Source organism: Rattus norvegicus, chromosome 20, assembly GCF_021556685.1.
Source record: "Rattus norvegicus strain SHRSP/BbbUtx chromosome 20, alternate assembly SHRSP_T2T, whole genome shotgun sequence".
NCBI classification, from domain to species: domain Eukaryota; kingdom Metazoa; phylum Chordata; class Mammalia; order Rodentia; family Muridae; genus Rattus; species Rattus norvegicus.
This window is the reverse complement of record NC_141553.1, coordinates 32,917,636-32,945,228: the sequence shown is the minus strand read 5'-3', so window position 1 is coordinate 32,945,228 and position 27,593 is coordinate 32,917,636. Positions and strand designations below refer to the sequence as shown.

At 44.3% G+C, this 27,593-nt stretch overlaps 1 protein-coding gene and 1 pseudogene across 1 annotated transcript; both read right to left on the bottom strand.

Annotated features, from left to right (window-relative positions):
- Nus1 (NUS1 dehydrodolichyl diphosphate synthase subunit) lies at positions 1–27,086 on the bottom strand. Its single transcript, NM_001164157.1, is given in 5 exon segments — positions 1–2,757; positions 5,924–6,023; positions 10,516–10,665; positions 11,424–11,549; positions 26,581–27,086. Coding segments are annotated over 5 exon segments (882 nt in total). The 5' UTR covers positions 26,996–27,086; the 3' UTR covers positions 1–2,666.
- Positions 16,520–17,118, bottom strand: LOC147998642 (large ribosomal subunit protein uL5 pseudogene; annotated as a pseudogene).
- Positions 27,087–27,593: the final 507 nt, after the last annotated feature.

Below are 27,593 nucleotides of genomic sequence, written 5' to 3'. Positions count from 1 at the left end.
TCCGTGAAAAGAGTATATTCTTTTATTGATTTTTTTTGTTCATACATCTTATTTCAACTTTCAATAATAAAATTCAATAAATTTGATTCCTTAATCATAAAAACTCGCTATACACATTATTTACAAGTTGCCAAAATCTACAAGCATAACAAACGTTACAAGGACCTCACTGACTCTAAGCATAGGACCGTCACACAGAAGGGAGTAACTAATCAACATACATCCGGATGGAAACTCATGGATATGCACAGTGTGTTTGGCACTGTTCGTTAATATTGGAACATTTTGTCAGAACGGGCATTCTCGAGCCTTAGTCACAACACGCCAGAATCTGCTATTCACATTATGATCAGCATTTCACCGTCAAACAATAACTGTTCAGTTTTAGGGAGCAATCTACAGTCGGACTTTAGAAGGAAGGTAATCCCTCCATTTCTTCACATGCCCCATGCCATCTGCTGAGTGAGTTTGACTTGGTGTCTTTGTCACTGTGGAGCATGTCAAGGGAAACGATTTAAAGGGAACGCCCTTTGAAACACATGGACACGAAGTTTTTGGGAGCACAAAGAGTTTTGATGATAGCTAACTTGGGGTGATTTGGCAGGAACTGAAGACTGATCAGTGCTTTTCAAAGTGTAGAGACTGCGTTAGTAGTTGGCCTCCTGTGAGAGGATCTGGAAGGCCTATATATAAGTTCAGAACACTTGACTTGCTTAAACAACTGTCCCTAAGGCCACAGTCTTGGGTCATAGGCTATGAATCTGTTTTGTTGTGTGGAAGGAAGTATAAAAACTCAACTCTAGGATTTTGGCTCTATTCCAAAGGGTAATTTGACACACTTCATTATAACAAACCTTGAGTCCTCTTATTTCAATTGAGTCCAGTAAATTTAATTTATTAAAGCTGTGCATACCCCAGAAGGTCTATAAAGGACATTTATACCTATTGTATTTATAAAAGGCCTTAAATTGCCTTAAATACACACCACTCTGCCCCATCCCCCATCCCCAGAGGAATAAAACCAGAGGAACACAGACCACACACAGCACAGAGGAATAGAACTGGGGAGTTCTCTAACAACCTTTAGATTACACACTGTAAATTTACACAGCATTTTGGCAATAAATTAAGTCTTTAAAATTTTGTACAAAAGAAAAGAAGTGCAAAGTAATGTCACTGGACCAAAATTCATTTTAATCGTTTTATTTCAAGTATATTTAAAAATCATAAATGGGGTTTGTAATCCAAAGCTGAAACACATCTTCTTTAGAGTCTGACAAGCAATTCCAGACCATACATTCCAAACCCATTTCCTTTGATATCTTTTTTTCAGAAGTCTGAGGCCTAGTATTGAAATTGCTTTATTCTAAATGTTCATGACTCTTGTATACCTGTTGGTAAAAGTTTTCTGAAAACTGTCCATCCATAAAGAATGGTTTCCATCCAGAGATTAGCAGTGTAAGAAAAAAACATTAACCATTTATCAAGAATTCAATCCTGTCAGGGCCAGTGCTGTTCTCTAGAACACAGAAGACCAGGTTCAATTATGCTTCCAGTTTGGCGATGCAGGCCTCCATCCTTTAACCATCACAGTGTTGTCGCTGAGACTCACTGGGAGGAGAGAACCCCAGGTGCCGCTCAAGAGGAGCCGGTTACTTCAGAATGCGAGCTGCCGTGGTAACTTCTCTCAAGTGTTCATTTTTAAATAAAAAGCTAATGGAAACGCTTCTTAAATGCTTTGGGTACTATCCAGCACACTACTCTTTACACAAAGGAGGAAATCAAAACTGTCCTTTAAGAGATTTTCCATCTTTTAGATGATTGTTTATTCACTTTGTTGGTTTTTGAGTGTCTAATTCAATATTTAAATGTCTTATATTCTGTACATCAAATATTGCAAGATTTTTTTTTTCAAATGATCCCTATAGCCCAGAACAGACACCACAGCAATCCTCTCAAGTCACACTGTTTACTCGAACAAAGAAATGAAATGGACGGAAATCTGAGGAAATCTTTGCTCAGCGGGTAAGCAAATGTTCAGCATGTGAACATCCAGAGCCTCTGAATGCCACTCAAGATTAGAGTACTTCCCCTTAGTAAGCCAATCAATATATTATTCTTAAAAATTAAAGTTTGGTCACTAAAAAAGACTGAACAAAAAGTATCCCCACCCACCACAGACAACTAAATCAGTCCTACTTACTCCCCCTACTCCCCAGACAAACAGGGAAGTAGCAGGAACGGAAGCCTCTATGCGTGAAATCTCAGTTCCTAAGACACGCACCGCAGCTCTCGCTTGAACCCCAGACTGTGTACTCCATTCGCCAATGTGCCCCATTTATAAATTTATTCCATACACACGCACGCGCACACACACACGCACGCGCACACACATACACACACACACACACACGCATACACACACACACACGCACGCGCACACACACACGCTCGCGCGCACACATACACACACACACACACACACACACGCATACACACACACGCACACTCATTTGCTCTCAAGTAAGACACTTTTTTGTGTTTGTTGATAAATTATGAGGAATATGAACTAGGTGTGTACAGAGTTTTATAGGTACTTTGTAAACATCAGTCACTTGGGTCCTTTTCTCCAAAAGCCTGAAGTCAAATTATGCAAGCAGGGACCATTACTTCCCCAGACGCTGTTCACAAGCTGCATACTGCCGGAGGGCGGAGAAAAGGTCCTCATAGCTGATGTTTGAGTGAGAAGGCAAAGAGCTGAGAAGAGAACACAGGGGAAAGATTATATGGCACACTGTAATATCGGGGTGGGGCAGGGGGTCCAAAAGGAAGTCAAAGGCAGGAAAAAGTGAATTGTACAGAGGCTAATCTTGCCAAATGCAGTGCAAAACTGCTCAAGCCAAAGTAACCTGCCGGTATTTTACAAAAGAAAATTCGCACACTTAACACAAAAACCTATGTAAAAGCTGGAAATCTGTGTATTAACAATGTACCCAAATTCACTGTAAGAGCTCTGCATGTTCCCAGTAAAACCGGCAAAGGCAGGTTTAGCCCTGGCCAGGTCCTACACAGTGACATAGTGAGCGAGCACTAAGTGACTGTGTAAGTCACGCCCACCGACACTGCGGGCACACTGTCCTGTGAAGACTAACACTGGAGAGGCATGAACACAGGATGAGACGGTTCTAAGAACTTTAAATACATGAAATCACTTTCAAAAGTCAGTATGAAAAAGCCCTGTATTTTGTACAGCTTCAGAATGCGGTTTGGAAACTCAAACCTGGAAAAGCCACACACAGGATCAGACTACGAAAGCCACATTCAGAGCTCATCACATTACACACCTACACTTTTACACAAACACACCCCACGCCTTACTATTAAAAAACTCCTGCCTGACCTCTAACCTTATGATTCTCTTCCGCTACGGCTATTTACTAACCTTCCTGCAACTGCCATGAATCCTGAAAGTGGCCGGCCTTCCATCCATGAAAAGAACCATGTCTGCTGCCAACCTTGCCTTACTACCTCCATTCGAACTGTGTCTGAGGGCACTGTTCCTTAAATCTGCACCATGCTCCTCTGGATGAACCATGCACGAGGTTTCCAACAGCCTCTGTCTTCCACATTTTAGCAACTGCCCTGTCTACCAGTGTGTGTCTACTCTGTGACGACCCTCAGTGTCTGATGCTGCGGATGCTTCCCCTTGGATGACCTGCATCGTGGTCCTAAGTCTTCTGACTTACAGCATACAATACAGACAGACCTCAAGCAAATACAAACATTAGGAGAAATGTACAGACACAAGACAGTGGGCAACCCGTTGTGTGATAGGTGCCCATCACCTCTTCTATACAAACCCTCAACTCTACACTAAAATGCCTACTTAAAAGATAACAGTAGGGGTTGGGGATTTAGCTCAGTGGTAGAGCGCTTGCCTAGGAAGCGCAAGGCCCTGGGTTCGGTCCCCAGCTCCGAAAAAAAGAACCAAAAAAAAAAAAAAAAAAAAAGATAACAGTAGCCAGGCCTGGTGGTACAAGCCTTTAATTCTAGTACTTGGGAGGCAGACAGATCTCAAGTCGAGTTTAAGGCCAGCCTGGTCTACAAAGAAAGTGCCAAGACTAGAGAGACCCTGTCTCAATAATAATGATAACAATAACAATGGTAACAGTAATAACAGATTAGTCCAACTTTCCCAAGTTGCCTTACTGAGCAGCATAGCTGAGACTCGAAACCTAACAGTCTTTTCTCCACTCTCCAGCTAACTTCTTGGCACTGACCTGAGAAGTTCCTAAAAAGGCTTGGCAAACCTTGGGGCAAACAGACACAGGCTTCTCAGAAGGACAACCAGGCCTGGAGAGCCAAGCTGCACGGGGTCTGCTTCCCCTCTGCTCCCTGCTGTGACCCACACTCTCATGTGACCCACACTCTCATGTGGCCCTCAAGCCTTTCATTTCACGGTTTCTTCTCTTCTTCCCTAAAACCTGCAGTTCTTAAGAGGTACTTTGGAGAGCTCCTCTGTTCGGACCAGGTCGACCCCGTCTAGGGCACAGGTGGTCTTTTTCTTTTCTACCCTTCTTATCCCTATTCTATGTATGAGTGTGTCCTACTAAGTGTTTCCATTAAAAACTGTAGAGCCTGGAGGTCATCTGCATCTCCCCTTTCTAGTGAGGATTCTCTTTATCCTTAGACTTCCTCTCAAAAAAACTCTTCTGCTCAATTCAGCGTAAAACCTCGTGAGGCCTCTCACTTCCTCTCCTAAGTTTTACTACAGTTAGTAAGTGCTATGGTATAGCCACATTCAGTGAATAATTCTCACGGACAGATGATCTGGAGTGTTTTTCCACTCATACTGGAGAAGTTGAATATATTTAAGTCTATTAAATCTGCACTCTGGTTGGCCATGGTAACACACACCTTTAATACCAACACTTGAGGCAGAGACAGATCCCTTGAGTTTGAGGTCTAGGACATTGCTACATAGAGAAACCCTGTCTTGGAAAAAAAAAATTCTCTTTTACTCTAAATCAGGGGTCAACAAATAACAGTCTGTCTGTGTTTGCTTACTTGCTTTGTTTGTTAGACAAGGTTTCAGGTTTGTCCAGAACTCAATTTTATAGCCTAGGCTAGCTTTGACCTGTTCCTCCTGTGTTAGCCTCCTGAGTACAGGAATTATCATCATATCCGACAGCAGTACACTTTTATAAGGAACAGTCATACTTAGTCATGAGTGTCTGTGAGTTGCTGGCACGCTGAGTCAGGCACATCTAATTGGCTAAGCAGAAGTTACATGACCTGAAACTCTAAGATACTCATGCTCTGGCTACTTTAGAAATCTGCCAACCCTGTTCTAATGAGTAATCTCATTCCCTTCGATGTACACAGGTAGAGCCCTTCACCTGTCTTCTCATCTGCTTCCTCCAGTCACACTCTAGCCAAATGGACAAACAAACCTTCCGAAATCACCATTCCATTCACAATACTGCTAATGCTTCACGCTGTCTCCACTCCTAGTCTACTCCTCACTGTGTTATCCAAACCATCTTCACTCCACTCCACCACTGCTCCAACGGAGCCAGCTCCGTGCACCCCTGTGCACCACAGTCTTCTGCTGCTTCTCCTCCCACTCGATATGCTTCCGGCTGTTACTATGACACAAAATTTCTGAGTCTCATGCATGGGCATACTCCTATTTTTCTGTGGAACAACAACTCCAACACTCAGACAGCAGTCACTCACGATCCACTAAGATAACTTGTCAATGCCAGGTATCTGCGCCATCGTGTGCTTTACTGTCTGAGCCGTCTACAGACCTCACTTTGCCACTCATGCTTAAGCACCCGAGATTAAGGAGGAGGCATCAGCATTGGTCTAGTACAGTGCTGGGACCAGAGAACAAAGCCAACATACTTTAGGTACTTACATGATCTCAGTCAATCTGATTTGCCAGGGAAGAAAGCCTAACGTGCTGTCCACAGGACCAAACTTCAACACTAAGTCAGGATCAGGGAAGCCATGTGAACCTTGGGAATAAAGACACACATGAAATTAACATGTACCATGTACACACAAACACTCAAAGGCTTCTTCGGTTTCCTTGCCAGTTCTCTTCAGAAGCCTCCTCATCTGAGTATCTCTAGCCCCACCCTACAAACAAATAGTGACATAACTTTGTTCACTCCAAATGTGCAAACCCTGGAAAGTCCATCCAACTACACTGATTCCCTTATGAAGTAGCTCAACTCTCACCCTCCCATGCCCCCTCTGTCTTAGCATCTTGGGAAAACATTGCTCTGGGGACTTCATTGCTTATATGGTTCCAGAACTGAGTAACTTTAAAAAGAAAAGGTTTTGTCGAGAAGTAGCCAGCTCTGGGCTGGGCAAGTGGCTCAGACCATAAGGCTTCAGTTCCCAGCACCCACAACCGCAGCTCTAGGGGACCTGACGCCTCTTCTCCATTCCCAGGGTACCCACACTTTTGTGCTTAAAAGCTTAAGTAAATAAATAAATCTTTTTTAAATGACAAAAGAGATCGCAGGAAGAAGGGGCAAGTAAATCTCTGTGAGTTTGAGGTCAGCATGGTCGACATAGTGAGACCCATCTCAAACAAACAAACAAAAACACAACAATGACAAAAAAGAAAAAGAAAAAATTATCTCCTTTTATTCCACACCCATTTCTTAGCTAAAAAACCTAAAAGACCAACTCCTACCTACACCTTATAAACTGTCTTCAGTGTTCCCCCGAGAAACGAGGGGCCAGACACCAGTGACATAAAAGAACATCTGAAATCGTGTGTCTTTTACTTTTATAAAAGTCAAAATGGACCAAATCTAGCCTATACAACTTGTAAAAGAAGAAAGCACAAGGGGAAATAACTGAGACTCTGGGTTAGGCAAAGAGCTCCTGCATCTGAAAACAATGTATATATGATATCCACACAATCAAAAATTGAGCTCATAAAAATTAAGGCATTATAAAGAAATCACTTTTAACAATGAGAAAGTAAAACCAAAAAGTAGGTATTTGTCCACCTTGTAATTTTATCACTACTCTTTTACGCGTGCATCCAGAGTATCAAAGAGTATCATCCTAGAACTCAACATGAGGAGAACGGGTGCCTGACCTCGCGGATTGACGCAGGGATGCAGGTGTGGAAAGACAGAAACGAGTGCTGCAAGCTGTGCCCCTGCCTCTAGAAATGTGCAACACGCACACTGTAAGTCAGCATATAATAAAACACACACACTGTAAGTCAGCGTATAATAAAACACGCACACTGTAAGTCAGCGTATAATAAAAATAGGCAAACTATTTACCACTTTACCAAATAAATTGGAGGTGGCAAGTGACTTCATAAAGATACTCAACATGATTACCCATGAGAACTGTGAGTTAAACACCATCACATTCTTCAGCAAGAATGGGGAGCTAGAGCGGCCTACCTTTCTGACAAGGATAGGAACCATGGATAGGAAGGATACAAGGATAGGAAACTCAGTCACCACAAGACAGCAGGTCTATTATTAGGTCCTACCTTAGAGAAAGAAAACATACCCTCCCACACAAAGACATGTGTGCAGCTGATCAGAGCAATATTAACTATCAAAAACTATCAACAACTGCTGAGTGGATAAAGTGATCTCTATCCACAGAACAATACACTCCATGAAGAATCCGGAGTAATGACCTACTTACTAACACTAAGCAGACAAACCTCCGTATGCCCGTTGGGTATCGTATCTCATGCCTTTAATCCCGCACTCAGGAGGGTAAGGCAGGTGGATCTCTATGAGTTTGACGTCAACCTGTTCTAAACAGTGAATTTCAGACCAGTCCTGGTATTATAGTGAGACTCACTTTTAAAAGAAAAAAAAAAATTATGTTGAGTGCATATATGCTCAGTATTGGGCAGGATATGGAAATCTATATCCTGTATATGATTTCTAATAAATACAAAATTTAGTCAAAAAGCAAACCAGTGGTTGTCTGGTTTTGGTGAAGTGGACACCCATGAGTAGTCTGAACACAGTCATAAAAAACTATCAGTTAACTAAGTTTAAAAGATCAAGAGAATCAGGGCTTGTGCTGTCAGAGTGGGTCTCCTAGTAATCAGAGAAGCTATACCCACAAACTATTATCAGTATTACTGCCTAGACATGAGCCAACAGGGGCAACGGCAAAGCCATGCTAAAGTGCACAGGAAGAAAGCCCATGAGACCTCAACCCTGCACAAAGAAGTGCAGGCAACCAAGAACGCTAAGAGGAGAAATAGTCTTCCCAAGGAAGAGCATACCAACACCAAATGGTCAGTCCCCAAACATACATACAAGTAACACTATACAGACTGAGCAGACTATGTTTAGGGGAGGGAGCATAGAAGGGGAGGGAGAGGGAGATAGAGGGAGCGATTGATGCAAAAAAAAAAACAAAAAAAACAAAAAAAACAAACAACAAAAAAAACCAACAACAACAACAAAAAAAAAAAAAAAACAAAAACATAAATTTCAAAGAAAATGTGGAGGGATAATATGAGAGGATCTGACCAGTGGAAGGGGAAGCCCTTGGTCCTGCTAAGACTGAACCCCCAGTGAACGTGACTGTTGGGGGGAGGGCGGCAATGGGGGGAGGGTGGGGAGGGGAACACCCATAAAGAAGGGGAGGGGGAGGGATTAGGGGGATGTTTGCCCGGAAACTGGGAAAGGGAGTAACATTCGAAATGTAAATAAGAAATACTCAAGTTAATAAAGAAAAAAAAAAAAATATGAGAGGATCTGGAAGAAAGCAAGGAAGAGATATTAATCTCAAAAAAATAAGAGAAAGCCGGGCAGTAGCAGCACACACCTTTTAATCCCAGTACTAGGGAGACAGAGGGAGGCAGATCTCTTGAGTTTGAGACCAGACTGGTCTACAGAGGGAGTTCCAGGACAGCCAGGGCTAAGCAGAGAAACTCTGCCTAGAAACTATCTATCTGTCTGTCTGTCTGTCTATCTGTCTGTCTGTCTGTCTATCTATCTACCTACCTATGTATATGTATATGTATGAGACATATATAATATATATGATAAGAATAATTTTTAAGAATCTGTATACATTTTCATTATAAATTAACAAACCCTGAAGCGCCCAGGCTCTACACTACATACTTCCCTATGGGCTATCTGAAGGCCATCTATGGGGCCACCCCAGACTATCACTTACGACGTATTCAAAAACTCCTCTCTGATTAAGCTTCAAACTGTCAAGAAATGGTCACTGTCTCAGTAACTCTGATGAAACAGCTCTACGATGGTCTCTGCTCACTGAGCTCACAGAGCACACAGTTAACCAATGACAGAAAGAAGACCACAGAAGGAGCTAGCAAGGAGGGCAAAGGACGGGAATGAAGAGACAGAAAATGCATGGTTAGTAAATAAGGTACGTGGTATCCTATGGGAATGGATAAAAAAAACGAACATCCTGGTATTACAAGCCATCAATGGACATCCATTTGTTGGGAATATTCTTTTTTGAAAACATTAAAGATAACCCTAGGAAGAAGAACCACTGAGTTAGGGCAAAAGGTTCCTAAAGGGACCCCAGCGAGTGAGAAACAGCACAGCAAAGACTGTCATAGGCAGTGCAGGGTAACGTGGGGGATGCACATACGTATTTATATGAGCGTTTATATGTAATGCTGTGTTTTAGCAAACTGTAGCATATACAGTGGTTTGACTGCATTGCAAATTGAATGACTGCAAAAAGGAGAGAAGAGCAGGCTGCACTGGGGAGATGATCTCACAGGAAGTTGTTTATGATAACAAGGGAGCAGCAGAGGAAGAGGATAGAGAGGGGAGACAGCCCACTTAAATCCCAACTTCCAAGAATATTCAATTAAAAAAGAATCCTCAAAAACCCTTCCCTTGAACCACGAAGATAGGGGAAGGGAGCTCCACCCAGCCTAGTGAACTAATTCCCATTCACACAGTGGAGGAACAGACACAATTCCAGAAAGCTATCTTTGGTCGCTTCCCATGTGCCTACACACAAACTCAAAGTGAAATACCTAAATAAATCTTTTCTTTTATTAAATCCTTCCACTGTGCGCAAGGCTAAGCTCTGTATCTTGAAATCGTTTCCACTTGTGGGTCATTAACTGTCAGCATTGCAAGAGTACAGCAAGAAAAGCCTCCCCGGGGCTGGAGAGATGGCTCAGTGGTTAAGAGCACTGTCTGCTCTTCCAGAGGTCCTGAGTCCAATTCCCAGCAACCACATGGTGGCTCACAACCATCTGTAATGGGATCTGATGCCCTCTTCTGGTGTGTCTGAAGACAGCTACAGTGTATCTATATATAATAAATAAATAAAGTTAAAAGATGGTCTTTTAAAAAAAAAAAAAAAGCCTCCCCGAATCCCCACCCCAAGACGGTGGTTTCACTGTGTAGCCCTGGCTAGCTCTGGTAAAGAATAAAAAGAACTTAAATATGCCTTCATCTGTGTGTCTGGAAGACACAACGGGAAAAGTTCTGGACTTACTCAGTAAGCTGTCGAGCAGCTCTACACCCAGCTCCGTCGGCCTCCTCTGCTGCTGGGCTACTAACTGGCAAAAGTCCTGGGCGGCTCGCACAATGTCGGCTTTTCCATCTTCTGGGGACAGCACCTTCACCGCCGATGGGCAATTTAAAACTAGAGAAGAGAACACACAAGGTAAAATTTAAAACTCTGCCACATTTGTTTCAAAATCAGGTTTATGACATACACTTATACCAAAACAAAGATACAATGGTGATAACTAGGAACCACTCAAGCTCCTCCGGGTCAGTATTTTAACATACTCGCTTTTCCCCTCTGAAAGGAGCCATGTACCTCAGGTCTATAAGAAATGGGGCCTAGTTTTATAAACACCTTTTCCAAATCCTAAATAAAAGTAGCATTATATAGTGAGTAAACACTCTATAAAAGAGGCTACCTACAATTTTTGTTTTTTAAAAATGGCATCTACACTCAGAGTCAATTCAGTAGTGACATAAAAGAAAACGAGAGACGAAAAGAAAACTGTTTCCGTAGGCATGCCTTTCTGAAGCTAACTTATAAATGTTAGGACTCTAGCTAACTGATAACAAGGCAAAAATATTACTTCTAAACTTTAAACATTCATACTGCCCTACAGGAAAGCCAGGTTTGCATAATTCATATACTCACTAACTCACGAATACAAATTATCCATTCCTGGGCTTCTCTGCTCATGGACTATAAAATCTGCCTGGTTAAACAACGTCTTTAACGTTGATTCATTTCTATAATGTCAATTGTTATTCTATCACTTTTCTGAACATTATCTTCTAGCAAGATATTAAGAATAAAGACTAGCAAAGCAAGATAAATGAAAAATGTTACAAAATCTGCTCTTCTCATCTCAAGTGTCCAACCATCCACGCACCTACCTTGATCGTCTTTGTCGTTACTATTTGCAAACTCTGGTGAGTATTTGGAACAATCTTGGCCCAAAAGTTCCTGCTGTTGTTTTAAAATTTCATCCATCAATCTGGAATTATTTCTCTTGAAAATACCTTAAAAATAAAATTATGAACAAATAAATCACAGCCAGATGAGGTGATGCTCTGCAGTGACTAATGGATTTCTGCTCTGGGTACACACTAGAGCCAAAGCTGCGTTTCCAGTAAAGCAGAAATGATATCTCAAACTGGAATCTAAAAGGAAACCCGACAGCAGAGCTGATTAATACCAGAGTCATAAAAAGGGCCAGGGCTACCTACCTGGAAGCAAGTGATCATGTGAGTAGGAAGGAATTAAGAGGTTCCTCACTTGAAGCTTTTATTTACAGAGTAACAAACTAAAATACGGAAATACAGTGTAAGGAAGGAACTGGACGTCGCTCCTGATTACCAGTCTAACATCTTTTCTTTGCAGATTTATTATACATATTAAATGCTACTGCCTCATTTTAATTTGTTTTGTAATAAAAGTAGTATAAATTATGCACAAAATAAAAGATAAAGTAAGAGCAAAATTAAGAGAATTTAAATTGGAGTACAGAAGTGCAAAAGTAAAATGTGATCTTGCAGCCATCTACAGAAGCTAACGTTTGTTACCACTACACCCCTAAGAAAGAAAACAAAACTAGGCATACGCTTAATGACCCAACTTTTAAAAAAGGAAAAAGAAGTGTGGAAAATGATGGGGCAAGAAAAGAAAGAGAATCAGCAGTATGCACAGCACTATGCACATGTAAAGTGGGCTCAACCCTAAAACAGCAGTGTAGTGGTCTCCCGGAAAGTGGCCCCCCAGGCTCCCAGGGAGTGGCATTATTTGAAAGTGGGATGTGTGGCCTTGTGGAACAGGTATGCCTTCTTAGAGGAAGTGTGTCACCAGGGTGGGCTCGGTGCTTATTCCCTCCCGCTGCTGCCCGCTGATTCAGATGCAGAACTCTCAGCTCTCTCCAGCGCCATGTCTGCCTGTGTGCTCCATGCTTCCCGCCATGACCATAACGGACTAAATCTCCGAAACATGAACCAGCCCAATTAAATGTTTGCCTTCATAAGAAATGCTAGGATGTTTCCTCACAGGGAGAGAAAACCAAGACAAGAAGTAATCAAAAGCAATGTCTTCCAATGGAAGGTTTATTATAAGAAGCAAGACATGGAGACCCACACGGTGTCTCAGCAGGTGAATGAAAGCGCTTGCTGTGAGTTCAAATTCAAAGCCTATGGTGAAAAGGGCCAACTCCCCACGTGTCTGCTGACCTCCACACACATGCCCTGGCACATATTCACCACCACCACACACACACACACACACACACACACACACACACACACACACACACACACACAAAATAAAGGTAAAAACAGTTTCTTAAAGCAAGACTTAAGCTGAACTGCATCGAGGAAATTAAAAGCTACATATAGAGAGAGAGCATTAGGTAGGCGCACGCTCAGGATAAAGTAGCATCTGGAATGTGCTTCACACACGAAGGCTGCTGCTGAAATGGTACGTATGAGAAGAGGAGTGAGGGAGGCCCCGAGCCTCACGCCTCACACTGCTTGCCAACAGGTACCCAACAGTTTACAAGCAATGTACAGACAGGCGGCAGACTACTACAGGACTCCTCAGAGAATTCAGTTATGCCAAGGACGGCTATAGCAGCCGGAGTTTGGGCAGGGCTACCTGTCTGCCATGGGTGCACAGGCACCACAGCACGCACGAGATGTCAGAACAGGACAACTTTAAAGGAGCTGGCTCTATCTGTCTACCAAAGGTAGGCTGGGCCTAGGATGGCTCACGGTTAGGACTGACTCACTGTTCTTGAAGCAGACCCCAGTTTGGTTCCTAGAGCCCACACCAGGCAGCTCAAGCGGAACTCTAGCTGCACTGGAGCCTGTCTTCTGGCCTCCAGGACTGACTGCATTCACACCCACGCACTCCTTCATGCACACGTACAGAATAAAAGTAAACTGTTTTCTTTACTTTCCCTCTTACTTGGCCATTTCCTCTGAGAGACTAAACTAGGACACACACGAGTGAACGGAGAGAGAGCTGAGAGTGTGGAGCACCCTCAACCCCAGAGCTTGGAAGGTGGAGGCAGGAACACCAAGAAGTCAGGTCAGCCTTCCTACAAGGTAAGGTCAGAACTAGCTTAGGCTACGTAAGAGGGACAACACCACACACGCCCAAAGACTGTTGTCTGGACTACCCATATCCAAGCAAGTTTGAATTAAAAAATACATAGGCACAATCATTTCAGATGAAAGTGGTTAACCTCAGGAACTATGAGTAGCAATATTCATAGGTATACTTGTGCAAAGATAGTTACAGATGTTGTTGAGCTCAAGTCAAAACCCCACATGTACAACACAAAGATGTCTGTACCATGTCAAAGGGCAGATAAATACTAGATATAGACATACAAGTATTACAAGTCTCAAATGCCTACTAGAATGAAGTCCAGGGCAGCCAGGGCCACAGAGTGAGGCCCTGTCTCAAAGAAAAACAAAACAAAACAAAACAAATAAAAAATCAGAGGACAACTTAGATTTATAAAAACTTTCTGGGGCTGAAGAAATGGCTCAGTGGTTAAGAGCACTGACTGCTCTTCCAGAGGTCCTGAGTTCAATTCCCAACAACCACACAAATATCTGTAATGAGATCCGATGCCCTTTTCTGGTGTGCCTGATATACTACAGTGTACTTATATATAATTAATAAATCTTTAGAGGAAAAAAAACTTTCTTGATTTCAAAAACAATGTAAAAATCTCAGTAACATTCCAGCCAGGACATATGAATCTATTTTAAGAGATGGCTGAGTGAGTCTGAGAGTTTGTTGGATAAGCATGAGGACCTGCTCAAATCCTAGAGCTTGCTTAAAACCAGGTCCGGTTGATGTATGCCTGTAACCCTAGTTAGGCAGGCACACGGAAGAACTGCTGGGGCTTGCTGGCCGCCAGTCTGCTGCAGGTGCAGTCAGAGGCCCACGGTAAAGAGAAACAACAGGATCCTGAGAGCCTTCCCTGGCCTGCGCAGCACACACAGCCCCATGCACACACACTTGCGCTCACATGCACTTCTGTCTCGCTTCTGCCTATTACGATCACAGCAACCCCCTTACCACTTCTTTAAGACTTGCATGCTAGTCTGCACCAATTTCTCGGCTTTACTTTAGCTTGCAGATTAAAGTGGGACACCTCAGCAACTCTTTAAGGCATCCCAGAGCCTCCTGCACTTCCGGGAGGCTAAGGCCTGCCCACAACTCAAGTTTCTTGCCTCTGGCTCCCACGGTGCTGCAATCCAGTACCAACAGTATACTTAGTCACCAAGTGGCTTCCAATCTTTAATCTTCCCTCCTCGACGTCCCTGAAGCACTGACATGAGCATGTTTCCTTCTCACATTCTCCATTGAAGGCAGGCCATCATACAATGTTCCTTCAACATCCTCCTCTTCCTTTCCACTGAACCTTTGTCCTCCTACCTCCCCAAATGGAGAGAACTCAGTCCTCTCTCACTGCCCACGTGCTTCTCCTTGAGTCCAATCATTCAGAGACCTTTAAAGCCACTAGGGGACAGGACAAGGGTAAGATAAGTATGGCAAAATTTAGGATGCACATTTAAAGGTATGCCAAGAAACCCAGTAAGAAAATAGCGCAGCTTCTCTATAAAATTCATGTAAAGACATAAGGCGTTTACATTTTAAGTAAGACGCTCTTGTTCTGTTCCTAACATGTCCAGTTCATCCCAACACCCACTTCTACCTTGAAGTTTTGTAAACAATCAGATGTGAGCAGAGTGAAGCATTGTGGTATATCATAAAAGGCTAGCTCTCAAAACAATCAGGGCAAGTTGGGGGATGGCACAGCAGCTCACATCAGTAAACCCAACACTTAGGAAACTAAAACAAGCAAGGTTACTACTGTGGATCTGGGGCTAGCCTAGGCTACATCCAAAATTCCAAGGCATCCTGGAATACATACAGCTTGAGGCTGAGTGAGACCTCATCTCAAAATGGAAGAGGGCTGTAAAAGTTATAAGCGTTTAGGGTTAAGGAAGGAGGAAAACAAGCACAGTGAAAACTGTAAACGGATGAGGTGAGCTTCCGGGTTCTATTTCTAAAGGCAGCATGGCCTGCCCAGCCGTGCCACTAAGCTAAGCTCTGGCTGCTCTACAGCATGGCTTGTACACCTCCATTCCTTCAGTCCATTGCCACTGTAGTTTCCAGTCACCACAGCCCTCCTCATGACCTCCCAGAATGCTTCACTAGGCTGCCAACCACTCAGCTTTGGGTGCCGTCCTGGCACCTTCCAACTGTCACCTTCAATATTTCACAATGTACTAACCACTCAACACAAACACTGCTGTCTGCGTCCACAGCAAATGGGTAGAAATAATCATGATAAGGAAACAGGTCAACCTATTCCTTTGTGGCTCTATAATCAGCAAAATAAGGACTGCCTCATGTTTCTCATACAGATGGGGTTGCCCCAACCCCTATCCTTCATGTGCCCTTCACTGACCCTGTAGAATTCCCCCAATTCTTTTCGGGGCAACAAAAGGGTCACTCCTCTCTGGAGACCCTCCCCAGTGTCCCATTCTTCCTCCAACACACATGGATTCTGTTCAAATCCCTTAATAAACTTAACACTGAACTTCTAAGTAGCACTAACTTATGTCACCACTGCCACCATTGAAATGCCATTTCTTACCTGTAAGTTCCTAACTTATGAATCTCTCTCTCCAAGTCATTCCCCATATAAAAGAAACTCAATGTTTATTTAACAAATAATCCGTGCACACCAAAACCTAAACGGACAGACTCCTGAATGGGAACTTTGGTTTTCAGGAACCTCTCACAATCCAAGCAGCCATTTCCTGACTGCAGGCAGAATTTAAAGAAAAGAACGGTAGAGCCATTATAAAGTATCTCTAGATAGCCTGGCAGAAAGTTAGAGAGAACCTTGCTGTAGGCTGAGTTGGACAAACAATCAGCTAAAATATAACCTGTAGTTTCTGTCTGAGACTTATGTGAATCGGATTATGAGGAAAATTATTCTTTTTTTTTTTGCATTTCTGAGAAATTTTTATTGACCTTTTGAATAAAATTTATTTGCCAGGAAGGATGACCCCATTACACTCCTGCCGGAACCAGTGCATGGCCTCCTCTTTGCTGATTCTGTGTTTGGCCCCAATGCAGCCTCTTCTGCAATTCTTGTCTGCGATGCTGAAACCTGGCCTACCCAGCACCACCTAGAAATTCAGGTCATAGATGCCAACGCTTGGGTCATATTTGATGCCCAGGTCAATGCGTTCCTGAATCCCAAAGCCGAAGTTGCCAGTATCAGAGAAGTTCTTCCTCCATAATTCGTACTCTCGCACCTTCAGGCCTTTCTCAGAATCTCCTCTGCCTTGGCTCCACGGACTGTGCAGTGAACAGCAGCCTCCTCATTTCTCCAGATGCCAAAGGACCTGACAGGGTCTGGCCTGTGAGCTGCTCCAACACCTTGGCTGCCTGGGTCAGCCTATCTCCGCTCTCCCACACACAGATATTGAGCAGAGCTCGCAGGATGCCAAGTTCCTGCATGGGGAACTTTTCACCCTGATCTTGTGCCATGGTGGAGAACAGGAAGAGAGAATGAGACTCTCTCTTAATGATTCTTAATGACACACAGCTTGACCACCATAGCTGATCATACTCTATGGCATTTCCTTCATCCATGAAGTGTGTCAGTATTGCTAGTGTACATTTCTCTGTAGCAGTCTACATACACTTCATGTGTGTGTGTGTGTGAGAGAGAGAGAGAGAGAGAGAGAGAGAGAGAGAGAGAGAAGAGAGAGAGAGAGAGAGAGAGAGAGAGAGAGAGAGAGAGAGACAGACTCGAGAGTCATAGCGCCCTGTGTTGGGGCTTTTCCACTTTGACATGGATTCTGGACATGCAGCTCAGGTTGTCAGGTACACACGTATTCTTGCAATAACCTGGAAATCTAATGTAAGTTTTGTAACAACGTAAGACATTTCCATTTTGTTGCTCTATAACCAGCTTTCCCAAAGGAGAGTAATCACAAATAAAGGACTGTGAGTCACCTTTGAAAACACACCTGCATGTACGCAGGGGCACACTCCAATTGCCATGAAAGAACAAACTTAGGCTAGGAAATCTGCATCTCAGAAAAAAAAAAAACATGATTTTAATGTTTCTTGATAAACATGAGCTATGTGTGTGGAGAGCCAAACATGAGTTTCTTTTTATAGTCAAAGAAATATTTGTAGGTGTGGTACTAAAAACAGTGCAAAGTTTGGACAAGAGAATGCTCTTGACCGTGCATGGTAGCACACTAGAACGCTATACCCCATCACACTGGCAAAGCTGCTGCTTCTGAGGCTGCCGCTGGTGCATTTCTGCACAGCACTCATGGAATCAGTGGCAGTGCAGTGTGTCTGCTGTCACTGATACAACACCGATCCTTCCCTGTTCCGCTCTCCTGCATATCTCAATCCTGGCATTCTACCAATCGCTTTGGCTGATGCTGTTCAAGTCTGAAAATGGAGAGGCTGGTAGTTCTTGAACCAAATACTGTAGTTGGGAGTAGAGCTACAACTTAGCTTTGAGACCCTGGGTTTGAATCTCAGTCACCACACATTAGCCAACCAAGAAATCAGGATTCCCTCAGCGGCAGGCTATTAGAGAGATAGCTCTGATGCGTGTCCTCTCAGCATTCAGAGCTCACCTTTTTAAGGAAGGAAGAGCACCATTGTGAGCACTACAAGGAAGTGGGAAGGGGAATTGTCCCAGGTGACTTCATTATCATTTTGACACATCCAAGAGTCACCAGCAAAGTCTCAATGAAGGATCACCCAGATCGCAGTGACCTGAGGACAAATCTTCGGGAGGCGATCTCAATTGTTAACAGACAGAGGAAAGTCCAGCACACTGTGGGTGGCATCATTCCCTAAGAAGGCAGTTAAGCATGAACCTGTAATAGAACCAGCAAGCAGTGTTCTCCTTGGTTTCAGTTTGAGTTTCTGACTGACTTCCCTCAGTGATGGACTGTAAATTGTTTTAAGTATAAACCAAATAAACCTTTTCCTACCCTGAGTTGCTTTTGGTCATAGTACTTTATTACAACAAAAGGGATAAAACTGGAACTGGGATATTATGTGAGACCGGAGACATTGCAAAACACAACTGCAGGAGGTCCCTTAGTCCTGGTAGTGAATATAGCATTCTAAGTACAACAGGAATCTACTAGAGGGTTTTAATCAGCGTTTGAATGATGTTATTTTAAAATAAAATGGATCATAGCCAGGTTTGATTGTGTTAACCTGTGCTAGGAATGAGATGCTGAAAGATGTTGAGTTCAAGACCAGCCTAGGCAACAAGTGAGTTCCAAGCTAGCCTGAGTGAGAGTGAGATGCCTTCTCAGAAAAGCCAAGAGCTAACACTGGCTTGGTTGGTGGCAGGGTATTCACAGGCTCTGGATTGAATTCCAAATCCATGCCATCCCCAGAAAATTACTTTGCTGATAGGTGAAGAATGGATTATAGAGGGGTCAGAATCTAAATAAAGACCAATGGGGGAAGGGGGAGAGTTAGTGTAGTGACACAAGTGAAAGGCAATGTCACTGAAATTTGGGTGGGACAGACACCAAAAGAAGGGAGACACTTCAGACATACTCCACACAAGGCTACAACTTCCACAGAATGTCAGAAGATACTCAGCTGAGCTTTCAACATCGACCACTTGATGAGAGTGACTCCTGTTTCCTAGCATGGAGGAAAATATGCAGGCAGATTGGAGGGGTTTTCAAGAGTACTGTTTTAGACATGTAATATTGGAGATACAGTCTCGAGTTATGAAGCAATGGGACTATAGGTCAACACACAGCGCTACGTAAAGTCACAGGAGCCACCTGAGACAGCACTAAACTGCCCATACCCACTCAGTTCATGGCTAAGTTGAGCAGAAAGATAAGGACTCATACATCTCACATTTAGAAGAAACAAAAGAGAAGCCAGCATGAGACTCAGTAGGTACAGATGTAAATCAAGACTCCAAGCAAACGTGGTGTTACAGAAACCCGAATACCTACATTTCAAACAGAAATAAATCCACCAGTCTACATCTAAGATACAAACTGATCTCAGACTCCATATTGGAGTCTTTTAAACTCTCTGCTCTGACCTGGCAGCAGCAGCAACACCAAAACAGTGGTGGTGGTGGTGGTGGTGGTGGTGGTGGTGGTGGTGGTGGTGGTGGTGGTGGTGGTGGTGGTGGTGAATGAATGCCTTTAATCTCACCACTAACTCAGGAGCCAGAGGCAAGCAGATCTCTATGTGAGGCCAGCCTGATCTACAGAGCAAACTCCAGGACATCCAGGGCTACACACAGAGAAAAGAAAAACCTCTGCTCTGAACAGCAAATGACAATCTGAGATCGTATAGAGGTCTCCACATTCAGCCCACCCTCATGCCCAAGCATGTGCACACTAACCGGGCAATAAGACATGGCATGACCTTGACGAATTAAGAGAACCAGGAAACAAGAAGTTTAAACAAGTATTCTTTCAACAAATCTTGCGTGTATTTCTTAAAGATTCTTCAAAACTCATGTGAAATGTATAATCAATCTAATAAAGTGGCTTTTTAAATATATATTTAACATAGCTTTTGATATAAGGATTTTTACAAGTGTTCCTTTTATAAAGCAAGCCTTTAAGAAACTTCTAGGAAAAAAGAATTTAGAGGACAAAGAAAAGAAAAATAAACTGAAAGTCTCCTACTTATCAAGCTCCTCTAAGCTACGCAATTGAAGCAGTATTTCCTTATACACAATGCCTCGAGACCTAAGTAAGCTCCCTGTTGGCTACCTTAACCTCTGTAACTCACAGCTATCACACTACCGGAGCGGAATCTCTGGAGAAGAAAACATATACTTAATACTACAAGTATTTTAAATAAAAAATATATTAAAATTTTACATGACTACCGCAGTCATAAACACAAACCCTTATAAGTCATTGGACTATTTCATTTTAGTGGAGAGCCTCATCTTACCTCACAGACCAACCATTATGCTAGAATGTGAACATGCTACAGCAAAGAAATAAACATGCTGTGGCTGTGGCTTCACAGAATGGCTTTAAGCACCTCAAACACAAGAAGTACGGAAGTGAGGAAGACATACAGGTTTTCTCAGCTCCGGCTGCAGTTTACGTGTCTATCTGTTTCGTCACCATCCAGAAGCAGGCACAGAGCCTCACAAATAAGGCAAGCGCACCCCATGGCACCCCAGCAACAGCTCCAGCCACGCTGCACATTCTGAGACAAGAACGTCCAGAACCCTGCTTATGTGACACCTGGCTCACGGAGAGCAGAAGCGCTCTCAAGTTAAGCTGCAGTAATTAAACAGGGATCCTACAGCTCGGGGTGACCGCTTAGATCCGCAAGGTACGATAAGGAAAACCCTCTGCCTGAAATGCCTTTTATAAAGTCTCTGTCACCTGTGTCAGTACCATGACCTGAGGCTGATGCAATGACAGCCCACAAAGGGACTACTGTCTGCATTCTAACGGTGAAGATCAACACAGGCTGTAAGAACAAAAGCTTTTTTATAAAACTGGTTCAATTTCAAACCTGGTTCCTTGGCTTTCTGATTCTGTCTCTTGAGGTGGAATTCATTCAGACTGACTACATTTTGGCATAGCTCACAGTAGGAATCAGCAAAGGGGATGGCGAGATGGCTCAGCAAGTCCAGGCTCTCCTTGTCTTTGAGCCGGGAGACCTGAGCCACACGTGGTGGGAGAGGAGGGCCAACTCTTACAAGTTGTTCTCTGTCCTCCATAGTGTGCTGTGATACTCACACCTTTGAACCAAAGAACTGAGTGGCTTTTAAAAGAGTTTAACAAAAAATAATTGTTTCTATTAAGATTTAACACACGGGGCTGAGGAGATGGCTCAGTGGTTACAGTATGCACGGCTCTTGCAGGAGACCCAAGATCACTTCCCGTAGCCAACACAGATGCCTGTAACCCTGGCTTCCGAGTGCACTGCCCTCTTCTGGCCTCCACCTCCAGCCTCCGAGAATACCAGCACTTAAGGAGCACACACACGAATTAAAATAAATCTTTGTTTAAAGGCTTAATGCATAGATCTAGCACTGGTTTAACGGAAGAACATTAAGAACAAAATTATTCCTTACATCAAAAACAAAAAAACAAACAAACAAAGAACAACAACAACAACAACAACAAAAAAAAAAAAAAACAAAGCAGGAGAACCTTTCAGAGACGAAGCAGGACTGGGATGAAACAACCTGCCTGCAGAGCCGACCGACCAACTGGGCTCGACTCTGGATTTGGGTAGAGTCCTCTGTGGGAACAAGGCGGTGGTGAGATAGAATGCAAGTCCTAGGAAAGAGAGAGAGGCTCCCTTCCTAGTTTCTAATTATGGAAAAGCAAACGCCTCAGGTACACTGTTCAGTAAACCAAATACAATCCTGAGTGTATGTAGACTTTCAATACCTCTGGCAGCTCTCTAATCAACGCAAGGAGAACAATCACATTAAGAGTTATACCTCGGGGCTGGGGATTTAGCTCAGTGGTAGAGCGCTTACCTAGGAAGCGCAAGGCCCTGGGTTCGGTCCCCAGCTCCGAAAAAAAAAGAACCAAAAAAAAAAAAAAGAGTTATACCTCCTGCTCGCATCTATGTCATGGGTCAAACTAGAACAGACTCATTTACTTTCCTGAAAGAGTCTAAGGTTCCACTCTTGGGAAACAAGAGCTGCAACTCAGTTCCTTATGCTTGGGTACCAGAAGCACAGCCCTCTCTGGAGTCAGAGTGTGCACTGCCCGACCACAGCAGGCATTTAACACCAAGCACACCCTGGAAGAACCAAAAGGAGAGCAGAGAGGACACCTATGGAGCTTCTGATGTATGACCATCAAGTGCAGACACACAGGAAAAAAACGCAAGTATCTTTAGAGATGCCGAGGTTCTTAGGGGATCCAGGAACAAAGTGGGGCAGAGCAAGACTGACTGACAAAGGACAGGAGACACTAGTGCAAGGTGAAGGCAGACTCACAAGGATCAGAGACAGTCACGTGTCAACCAGAAAGCGAATACTCCAGCAAGAGGTGGTAGCCAACAGCCTAAATGTGGATATGATGTGGGGTACAGAGGTGGGGTACAGAGGTGGGGGAGAACGAGGTTGTAAAGGCTGAGATTAGGGCTAGTGAGAAATAATTACCCAAAATCTACCCCGAGGCACAGATCTACGAATAGAGAGATAAAAGCAGAAAGAACAACAGAACACTTTTGCTGTCTCGTTCCTGAATCTCACACAGAAAATAATACCTTGCTGACTCAGTTCTACTTATAATAAGTAATGCTACCCCCAAACTGTCCTCACACGTGAGTAAGAATGTACAAGCTGAAGCATGGTGGGTGCGTGCGCACGCACGTGCATGGAGGTCTCAGTACCATACTCACTGAGCTCCATCCGCAGCCCATGATTATTCTTACTGAAGGCGAGTGGCAGAAGCTTTTGTTCTATGCTAAGGTCAAACTCCAGTGTGCAGAAGCACCACGTAAGTAGCCTGACGAAAACAGAGATGCCGGGTTGGACTACCTTAATCCAGCTGATCAGGAAGTGTGATGATTCAGTGTTTCCCATGAACATTCGAGGACTCAAACAAACCTACCGTGAGCATGGTACCAACACAACTGGGCAATAAGGGGGTACCCATCGGACTATCTGGAGCACTGTGCACCTTAAGTGAATACAAAAAAGCACAGGAGCCCCAAGGCTGTAATGCCAAATACAGTTAAGAAACACTTTTTTTAACACAATTCCTATCGTAATCATTTTCTAATTCATAATCACACAGACAACATAGTCAATTCTCCTTATGAGAACCGTGAGCTCTGGGTTACAGTGCTCAACTTGCTAAAGTTCCAGAGTTTGATCCCCTGAACGACCACCCAAAAACCAAGAAACTCCAGGTATTCAGAAGAACGAATTGATTGATTGATTGATTGATTGATTGATAGATAATTAGATGGATGGATGCCAAGTTTGGGCACATGCTTGTAACTCCAGTACCAGAGAAGCTGAGGTAAGAAAATCTTAAATTGAAGGCCAGCCCACCAAGACCTTTCAACGACAAAAGCAAACAAACTTGGTCATCAGTTCACAGGAAGAGACAAATGAAAGTAAATGTCAATGGGTATTTTAGTCTAAGGATTAAAAGCAACCTATAGCCCATCATAATTGGAATGAATGGTATTTAAATACAGATTCGAGGTTGAAGAAATGTAGGCTAGGGGGAAATTAAATCATAGGCTTGTCTCCACAGTGGCTGCTACCAACTCCCCTCAGCTCTACCTTGCGGCATAAGGCAGTTTCCCACTGAGAAGTAAAATCTACTTCCTTCCTTCCAGACAGACAGATCTGTGACTGCTTGCTTAAACTAAGTCCTAAGTCCTGGCAGCTTTGGTCTGATTCTGGGAACCTGGGAATCTGGAGGCAAGTGGATCATTGTGAAGCCTCCATTACATAAGAAAGCCCACGGCAGCCTTATGGAAATAGACAACCATCTCTCTCCCATCCCAGCCATTATGAGCCAGACATAAAGTGGATGACACATGGCAATCTTTATGTCCCTGCCAGTTAACTGACTGCAATATAAGTATAGAGGTGACTCCAAGGAAAACTGCCCCACTGTACTGAGTCAACACTTAATTATTTTAAAACACTGAACTCTGGAGTAAATTTCTATAAAACAACATACAAGCAAAATAGCCACCTGAGCGTGCATTCGCCTTACCTTGTTCCCAGCATTCTGCTACTGAAACCTTGCTGTCATATTCACTGTTCCCAATGCCATTCACCTTACCTTGTTCCCAGCATTGTTACTGAAGCCTCCCTGTCATATTCACTGTTCCCAATGCCATCCACCTTACCTTGTTTCCAGCATTCTGCTACTGAAACCTTGCTGTCATATTCACTGTTCCCAATGCCATTCACCTTACCTTGTTCCCAGCATTGTTACTGAAGCCTCCCTGTCATATTCACTGTTCCCAATGCCCCCTTCAACGCTATTGTTTATCTAGTGGGAATGCCACCAAAGAGGTGCACTTCCAATTCACACACAGGGAGGGACAGGGTAGTGTTTGAACTCCAAACCCTATGTACCTTTGGTAGTTTCCAGTGCAAACATCACTTTCCCTTCTTCCTAGAGCCACCAGGGGACAACAGCACTTCTAAGGGACTTCCCCTCTTGTCTCCCTGGTCTTTCATACTCATTTGCTGTGACTGCATTAATGTAGACATACACATATGTCAATACACAAAAAGTCTTCCAAATACCTATAGCGAAACAATCTTAAGTAGGGGCGTACTAGAGGAAACAGGATGAAGTTGAAGCACCTTTATCAAAGGTCTCTGACCTTGGTCACCCACTTTAAAACCTGAGCTTTTCCTTCCGGCTACCATCTCCTCTCCCCTCCATTGTGCATCTAAAACTCCAACACATTTACATTAGATGTCAGACTTTTTTCCTCTAAGAGCATATGACACAGGACCTGAGTCACATCAGAAATTCAGTAACAGGAATTGCAGGAAGAAGGAAGTGTGGCTGTACTGTGAGCTCCTGCTTGCAGTCTTGTCAACAGCTCAGTTCTACCTTTCCCTTCCTACTGGATGTGTGTCCATCCACATTACTTAATGCCTTGGTTTTCACTGTTCTACTGCCTTATTATATCCCACACTGCTGGCTGCACACTGCTGGCTGCACTGGTTCAGGCGAGAGCCATGTCACCTCCTAGACTTCTCCTGGTCTCACGAGTCCTTCAGGAAACCCTGCATTGTCAGTCTCTGAATGTACTGCCCTTTACCCTACAGGGCAAATCCTCATTCAGATCGCAGGCTCCCTCCCGGAGAGCCACACTCCTTACTAGCTGTAAAAGAGAGGGTGAAGCAGTCAGAGGTTACTATTGCCCCAATCAAACCCCGAACTCAAATATGTGAAGATTTAAAGGTAAAACTCAAATTGCTTCTCCACAGCATGCAGGCCATTTACTGGAGAATAAAGCAGTCATTTTTCTTTCCTGCAGACCAACCCTCCTGACTCATCCTTCTCACCACAGCTCTAGCTTTAAGGAAACACCAATGCATTTAGGATTGATGGAAATCCAAGGCTGACATTTAGGGCCTCCACTTTATCTCACTCCCATTCTTCAATGCCCTACTCACATTTCAACTCCTCTACCCCAACTCTCAAGTTCCTACCTTCAGAATCTCTCTCCTTTCTAGTAAAAACTTCACTCCCCAAATCACCTATACATGTGTCCCTTTCTCCCCCCCAGTCAGAGACGAGGGCAAAATTCCAAGAAATATATTTGGCATTGTGCTTTAGGCTTGTTGTCATGCGGTGTTGAATACCGTACTTAACAAAAACCATGGTGAAACCCATTGCCTTGATTAGAACTTGCAGGAAGACAAGTTTATCAAGTACTACTGTACCCGCCACTAAGGAGAAATGGTAACACGTGATTTCAGGCCTTGTTCCAGGCTTATCTAAACTCTTACATACTTTTCAGAGGTCCAATTCAAATGTCACCTAACTTTAAGATGTCATTTGGAAAACCCACGATGCGGTTCTCGTATAAATTCTCCACTGCCTAGTCGCCCTTAAGAGGAGTTCATTGAATCCCCTTTCAAGAACACACAGACTGGTTACAATTATTTACCCGTTACTTTTGTGACCTTGGGCAAATCAGTTAATGTTTTGAACCTCAGCTCCCTCTTTGGCGAAACAACGCCACAGAAAACCATCTCCCTTAACGGACTACAATAAATCTTTCAAATGTTACAAACACTAATCAAATTAAAAGACTTAGTCGGTGTTCAATAAAACAGATCTCTCTTCCTCGAAAGCACCGGCACCGTGATTTTTCCTTAAGGACCAAGGGCTACTGAAATCACAGGGCCTGGAGAGGGCGGCGGCCTCGCACAGCAACCAGGAACAAACTAGCTAGAAACGTAGTCCTCAGACTCGGACGCGCCTCTGACACCCTACCTCCCACCAGCCTCACCTTGGTGGTCGTAGACGCTAATGTAGGAGATCCCCACGGCCATACACCACACCACCAGGCTGGCGATGTCTGAGAAGCTGGGCTCTTGCACTTCCTCGGTGATCACCAGGCCCATGTGCACCGGCAGCTTCTGCAGGGACCGGCCGTCCGCGCGCCAGCGCAGCCGGGGGTGGGTGGCGGCCGGTCCCGGTCCCCGGTGCGGGTGCCGGTGATGACGCCGGTTCCTGCCGACGGCCGGGAGCTTGCGGAGCGTGAAGCCGAGCGGCGCTAGGACCGCGGCGGAGGCGGCGCGACAGCAGCGCCGCCAGATCCAGTTCCATGTGCCGAAGCGAACGCGGAGCCAGGAGGTGAGCGTGCGGTACAGGCAGAACAGCAAGTGCAGCACCCGCCACACCAGCTCGTACAGCCCCGTCATACTCCTGTGGCGCTCGGGCACAGTCTCCTCCCTCCGGCCCTCACCCGCGGCGCGACGGGGTTTTATCCGCCCCAGCGGCCGGCGCGGGCCATCGCTCCGCGTCCCCCCACCCCCCGCGCCCGAGCCCCTCGCCACTGCCAACACCTCACCTAGCCCCTGCCGCCATCTTCCTCCGCCCTCGGCAGCCCCGCCCCTGCTAGTACATGGACAGTTCTGATTGGCTGCCGGGGAACTCTGACGCGGCTGGGAGTCGTGGCTGGAGCCGCCACGACACGGCTAAAGAGAGCGTGAGCTTGAGAATGAGGCCGGCTCCCGGCCCCTGGCGCCCCCTGGGGGTGAGGAGGGCGACGCGCCAACGCCTCTACCCTTTCTCTGGTGGAAGGATTGGGCTGTTCCTCAGACTGAGAGGAGGATCTGCATCCTCAGATGTGTTGTCTGTCTCCTCTCATGGTCATGACAGAAAGGATTCCCAAGGAGTTAAAAGTAATCCTAAGGGACTGGAAGTTACACAGAGAGAGCAAGTGCAGATGCTAGAAATCAACCAGAGTCCCCAAACAGAAGGTGTCCCCAAAAGCTTGAGTGTTCTTAGAGAGGTCTC